We start from the raw sequence: 7,001 nt of genomic DNA, 5'->3' as shown, positions 1-7,001 counted from the left end.
ACAATAAATAAATTAATTAACTGAATTTAATGTTTTAGCTTCATTCTTTTCAAGTATTAAAAAAAGAATACAACACATCTATATTTTGCATCAACCTTTTTATTTAAGTCAAACAAACATTTATGAATGCAGACTGCTGTAACTACATATAGATCAATTTACTGTGAAAGTGCGAGGAATGAAGAGGAATTAAAAGTAAATGTGAAACATTTTCTGGAACTAAAATCTATTTACAACATTTCATTGCTTTATTACCATGAAAATAATTTTTGTCTGATATATATATTTATTTTTTAATATAGAGAGTTAAAATTGCAGCTAATGAGCCCCTATTGTACTTTATGATAAAAATATAAACTGATCCGCTCATAAAATCTCTTATACTTGCTAACACACCTATTGATCATAAACATCATTTAAGTTCAAAATTGTCTATTTCATTCTGTCCTAAGTTGGCTTATGGATTTGTTTCATATACAGCCATGCTACATTATAGCAATTGAAAGGAGCAGAAGGATGATTCCTCCAGCTTTCACCATCCAGGAAGTACAGAGTCTGCTTGCAGCATTTGTATTTTTGCAAGTAGCAGTGGGCGTCTCCATTACGTTCCTGACAGTGCCATATCTGTAAAGCGATAATTTGCTCTGCAATGGTAAAAGAAGCTGTTGAATAAATATTTTTACGGGCTGTGATTTTAAAATAAATATGTGACATAATGCGGTAGACTTTTATAAATATTGCATTACCAATGAAAGTAGCCAGTATAGGAAAATGTTAAATATGACGTGACAAAGAGAAAATCCATACTGGTTACAACTGAACAAAAGTCGATTTGAAATGATTATTGTATAACCACACCATTTTAATAAACAGACTGGACCTATTTGCTTAAACTTATGATTGCTCAATATGAAAAGCAAGTAAATTACCCAAAGAAACACTGTCAACTTACATTGGCATCAGTGATGTATTGAACTTGTGGCAGGGCATTCATCAAGCTCTGATACTCAGCGATTCTGTCAAAAATAATTAAAGCTGTATTAAAAAAAAAGATAACAACTATGCAACAAACGTTTACACTTTAAATCATTAAGTTTAGCAAAAACGCCAAGTGTTTGATTCCACTGTTCTTACTGATCAGCTGTGGTGGATAGAAGTGTTGTATTTGGGCGGCTGGTGCATGAAGTAATATTGATAGCTGGGTAGTAGAACAGGAAAGCCAGACACATCTCGTCAGAGGTGGACAAACCCATCTGAAAGGTTGACAATATGAAATAGAAGTTTCCTTATTTTTCAAAACACATTGCTTAATGTTAACAAAAATATGTCGGAATTGTCCGTTACTGTAATATGCAGCTATATAATGCCATTATAGGTCCAACACAACAAACAACTTTAAAAAGTTTACTTTAGTCTTTCACTTTAAATTCTAAGCAATAGATTCACAGAAGACAGAGTGAAAAATCACAAGTGTTCAGTCAGTTTATCAGAAAATCCAAAATATTCCATAAGACCAATAATAAAATGATAATGTTTATGACAGAAATGAAAACCTACTCAAAACTCTGTGCTTTATGGTATATACACACATTCAGGTTTCTCTTGCAGGAATAGCAGCATCAGTGCTTCACGAAAGCAAATCAACCCTCAGTTTGTCTGGAGATACTTCAAAGGTTCCCTACAGGACTTATGTCAGCAAGATCTGCTGGAAAATGAAACCAGCGTCTCCATGACGTTAATCAGCAGTTAGAGCTTAACTTTGAAAAAAAAAATGCCTTTGCTGAGAATACACAGTGGATTAACACCAGCAGATGACCTTGTTCTCCTAATCGACAGTGAAGGTGAAAATTTTAAATTGGACCACAGTTTGGATTTTCTGTGTGTCCATTCTTCCTTTGTGCTCCCGTAATTTTGTTTTCCAACGTTGTAGCCCGTGTCTTCGATACGTGTTTGGAGTCTTGACGCACTGATTACATATAAGCCACACTAAAAGGTTATCTTCCACTCAACTTTCAACAAAAATTGACAGTCTTCCATTGGATTGTACGGACCATAACATGAGATTTGTGAAAATTCTTCATAATTTGTAAGAAATCTTCCAACTTTTTTGAGAAACTGAATTATGGATTTATATTAGTTCTAAGTTTCACCAAAATGAACTGCAATAACGACTTGAAGTATGTGACATTGTATTTCATTAATTTATGTGTTACATCCACTTTTTGAATCAAATTAGTGAAATAAAAGAACTTTGATGATATTCTGATTTCCTGAGACGAACCTGTACTTCCTAATTTTACTCAAAAGAGTAGGATCTAATAACAATCAACATTTCTTGTTTCTTCTCCAATTACATCCATCCATTTTCTTTCACCCTTGTCCCTCAGTTGGGCTGGGAGGTGCTGGTGCCCATCTCCAGCTAACGTTCCGGGCAAGAGGCGGGGTCACCCTGGACAGGTCGCCAGTCTGTCGCAGGGCAACACAGAGACACACAGGACAAACAACCATGCACACACACACTCACACTCACACCTAGGGGCAATTTGGAAAGGTCATGTTTTTGGACTGTGGGAGGAAACCGGAGTACCCGGAGAAAACCCATGCATGCACAGGGAGAACATGCAAACTCCATGCAGAAAGACCGGGGCCGGGAATCAAACCCAGAACCTTCTTGCTGCAAGGCAACAGCTCTACCAACTGCTTTTCTGTTAAAAGATCTGACAGGGCATGATTCTTTAACGATCAACGTAAATAATAAAGATTTTGCAGCAATGTTGATGTGTTTTGGTTTCTGACTTTGAATTAGCAATTTCTCTTTTTGTTATTTTTTATTTTTTGTAAACATCTGTTAATACAACAAGGCTGACCCACCTTAGTGGATTGAGTGCGATCTAAGGTATTGTAGACGCACTCCACAATGATCTCATCATCCTGAAATAAAAGAAACAAGTAATTTAGCATTATGAGAGCCCAAAGTATTTTAATCTTTTACTAAACATGTTCTTGGCTGAAAGAAGTTAATAAAGCTCACCGGTTTGATTGTCTTGATGGTTCCTAAATCGGCAATGTCTTGCATGTCAAAGTTGTAGTTTTCATTTACTCCCAAGAAATCTATTTGCTTTCCTTTTCTGGAAAGATCAACCACAAAATATAAAGTTATGTATGAAAAACAAACAGTCTGTGCTTTAGAGATCAAATGTATTTTCTTTGGTATGATGTTACGCCTCAGGTTAAAGAGTGGGTGGCTGGCGTGAAGCAAGTACTCATCTTGTTTTTCCTCACCTGAAGTGGCCCACTCTGACTTTCCTGCCAGCCAAGTGAGTGTGCAAGAGCACTGAAAACACTTGAAGGTCAGGTATGGGGTCCACAAGCTGTGGGTGGAAATGAAAACTTGCATCAACACACAGTGCCTTGCAAACATAGTCACGTTTTTTTTGTTTTTTTTGGGTTTTTTTGTGATTTATTATGTTAAAACCACAATATTCAATGATTTCTATTATCATGCAGTCATATCATATTTGCATAATTTAGGATTTTTTTTTCAGTTTTGAGAACTTCAAATGATTGATAAACAACAGTTTCAATTATGAGTCAACAAGAGATAAGGTCCCTCCTCCCTTGGAGGATGTGAATAAAGAAGAAAATGACATAAACAGAACTTTGAGGTTCAAATCAGAAAATCCTTTTTTTTTTTTACATAATTTTCTATTTGTTAAAGAATAGCTACTGGAATACATTACCAGGCTGTCACCATAGGAGACGGCACCATCTATTTCTCGTTTAAGTGGCAGCTTGAGGAATAGTTGGTCAGTAATCAACACTGATCAATTTGTCCTGTTTCAGTTAATATTTTATTTTCTTTAATTGTTTATATTTGTTGCTCTTATTGCAAACCTATGTGTTTTTTTATTTTTATGATATTGTATTAATATATAAAAGGCAATAGGGTCATAAATACTTTCAAATGTAGGTGTAGAATAAGTAACTCAATTGCAGTTTTATCTATTGCATACAGAGTTTCGTACCTGTGAAAACAAAGACGTGTTGCAAATGCCATACGAGTGGAACTTTTCTGCTTTAGGAGGGATGTCATACTCCATGGGACTCACTGGGAACACTCCTGTGGTTAGAATGCCCACGTCATGCTGTCGAAGTTTGTCCGTGTAGTAAAGTCTCAGTCCTGAGCTGTCTATGATACCTACGCAACGAAAGGAATATAAATAAATGACTCCTAAAATGGCAAACAAAAAGCCTTTGTTCAAAAAGTATGTTACCTTCTTTCTTTTGTGGGTTATTGTAATGGATTTCCAACCTGTAGTATGTGTCACTTTGAGTTCCTCCTATGGGAATACCCGTATTCTCAGGAAGCTCATATGCCTAAGAATTCAGACAAAGATGTTTGCAATGATAATAGGTCACTCAATAATAATGACAGTAAAATATTTAGACGGATTGGCATTAATATATACCAAGAAGGTAGAAACATACTATCCAACAAAAATAAACTGAGTCTGTGGGTCAAAGAATTATTTTCGGATCCTTTTTGTCTGTCTCTCCACCATCTTCCCTGCTTAGGGCATTTTTAGGCTCACTAAAAATTAACCTCCCTTCGTTTAACAATTTGTCACATTAGGAGCCAAGGCTCCTAAAATGCTTTGTGAATAATCTTTATTTTATTAAGGTAAAATCCTAGGGGAAAAAAAATCGTTGAACCCCAGAAATTCTAAGATTTTTCCTAAAATGACATCTCTAGGAGTTCCTTTTAGTCTTAGGATTGTTTGAGAATATCTACAGGTCATGTTCCCTTACTGTTCCTCCTATTGCCCATGAAGCCACCACTCCAAAGCAGGCGTCTCCCAGGTCACCCATGTAGCACGGTTTATCATATGGTTTTTTCACAAAAGAGGGACAGTGATACAGGAGCATGTGATGGACGACGTCCTGGTGCTCAATCTCTGGCTCAATCTAAAAGTTAAGAAACAAGTTATTTAATGATTGACTCAAATGAAACAGTGTATTTAACATCGCAGCAGCAAAAGCCACCAGTAATTTTTTGCAGCTTTGAAAGAGTAACACATTTCAGTGTAATCAAATAGGAGCAACACTGTGAAGTGAAAAAGGTAGTTTTCAAAACCACTTCCTATAGAAATGAACACTGTGGCGTGGATTTGTATGATCCCAATATATTCTGATATTCCTACATAAATTAGCAAAACCTAATATTGCAGTTTAGAAGTTAACATAAAATACTTCATTGTACCTAAAATGTACAACACTGATATATTTACTTTAAAGACAGTGACATTACCTGAAAAATATGATGTTTGGTGGGCAAGTCTCCAAGCTTCATTACTTTACAGTGATAGTAGGTTGTGTTGGGAGGGACAGAGATCTGCAAATTAGAAACAAAAAAGAATAGCACATTGTTTTATTGTAATCAATAAAATAAAATTTTCAATTACATATGTTCCATTAAAGTTTGTACACTTGACAGTGTATCATGTAAACTCTTGTGATCAGTAGCCATTTTTATTATCTCTCTTCCCCTCTCTTTTATACTATGTGCTAAAAAACAAGCTAGGGTTTTTTGACGTATTATTGCAAATATTATTACTGAAATTCTATAATTGCATTTAAATACAATGCAATTATTAATTTGTGTATTGGTCAGTTTCTTCCACAATTTTCTGTGTTTCTTACTTACATTGTCCATCTTCACACTGAGATATCTGGCATCAGGTGAGACGGTCTTTGACTTGTAGTTGAGAAGATTTATTCCCTTGGTGCCTCTAAAGCCTGCATGGTATTTGATGTCATCTGTTTTACCGTATGCGTAGATCAGTTTGATGGACTGAGCCTGTTGGACAAGAGGTTTTACAACAAAATAAAAACAAATAAATAAATAAAAAAAACAGAAAAACTTTTCAGAAACAACATGCAAGTTTCTCTTACAGAAACATGTACGGTGAAAAAAAACACACAAAACTGTTCTTTCTCTCACAGGAACAGTATTATATTTCACATATTCAATAGAAAGACAGTTTTCTATTGAAATCTTTTGAGACGTTTTTTTATGCTTCTTTTGTCTTTAGCAGTTGGACCAGGCAAGGGGTAAGGTAAGCTGAACAAAGACAGCTGATTTTACATTGTGAAATGTGAGAAACCTGAGCTGTACGCTTACACTTAGAATAGAAGAAATAGGTTAAAGAGAATCAACAGAGCAACATATTGTGCAACAGAAATGATAAATTTTCTTTTCACGGTCATGGTAAATGCAACAAAGTCTAGAATAGAAGTAAAATATGATTTGACCCTGTAAATAAACCATACCAGCAGGATGTAGCTGTGAAAGCTCAGTGAATACAACAGCTTATTTAATATTTTGACATGCTGGCCTGTAACTGTGCAGAATAAGTTGCCTTACAGTGATCTGGAAGTCTTTTTCATCACAGGTCTCTATTGGCCTTTGAAACGTCATTATTGTTTGTCCATCATTTTCTGTCATGGAGAGCAGGGTGTAGCTCTGCTCCTTGTCCATTTCAGGCATTTTCTCCCCTAGTGAATAATAATCCTAAAAGACAGAAGGAAAAAAAAATTTAAGGCACCAATAACTCCTGGTTTCTGTTGAAACCAGTTCTTTTGGACAAAATCATATCAACACCTAATACTTAAAGTATCTGCTTACTGCAAAATAGCTTCCATCAGATCCAAGTCCCCCCATTACAATGTCTGCATCATCCATGCCTCCGTGAGGACTAAAACCAAAGCCGACCCAGCCTGTGGTGTTGACTGTCAGTTGGAATGTTATGTTTCCTTGCAAATGATCAAATCCCCACTTCAGGTGTACCAAACTGTCTTTGTCCAGGTACTCCATGAAAGGCAGGTTGTAGTCTGTGGCCCAAGCTCCTGCCGTCCAGGCCAGTAAGATGGAGGCGAAGCACAGCGGGGCAGACATGATGTCTCTCCAAGGTTGGAACTCTAGACACTGAGCACAATGACTG

The 7,001-nt window shown here is 36.1% G+C and overlaps 1 protein-coding gene across 1 annotated transcript; it reads right to left on the bottom strand.

The window, feature by feature from the left end:
- Window positions 1–81: 81 nt before the first annotated feature.
- Window positions 82–7,001, bottom strand: moxd1l (monooxygenase, DBH-like 1, like). The gene is made up of 13 exons (XM_008397821.2): window positions 6,686–7,001; window positions 6,425–6,571; window positions 5,705–5,857; window positions 5,309–5,392; window positions 4,810–4,965; window positions 4,275–4,377; window positions 4,026–4,198; window positions 3,283–3,371; window positions 3,032–3,128; window positions 2,872–2,931; window positions 1,135–1,253; window positions 953–1,016; window positions 82–644 (listed from the first exon to the last, which is right to left on the bottom strand). The coding sequence occupies exons 1-13, from the start codon at window positions 6,953–6,955 to the stop codon at window positions 486–488; spliced, it is 1,674 nt and encodes a 557-aa protein (XP_008396043.1). The 5' UTR covers window positions 6,956–7,001; the 3' UTR covers window positions 82–485.

This window comes from Poecilia reticulata, linkage group LG21 (assembly GCF_000633615.1).
Source record: "Poecilia reticulata strain Guanapo linkage group LG21, Guppy_female_1.0+MT, whole genome shotgun sequence".
NCBI classification, from domain to species: Eukaryota; Metazoa; Chordata; class Actinopteri; order Cyprinodontiformes; family Poeciliidae; genus Poecilia; species Poecilia reticulata.
Note: the sequence above shows the minus strand (reverse complement) of the source record. Positions and strands in the feature narration are given on the sequence as shown.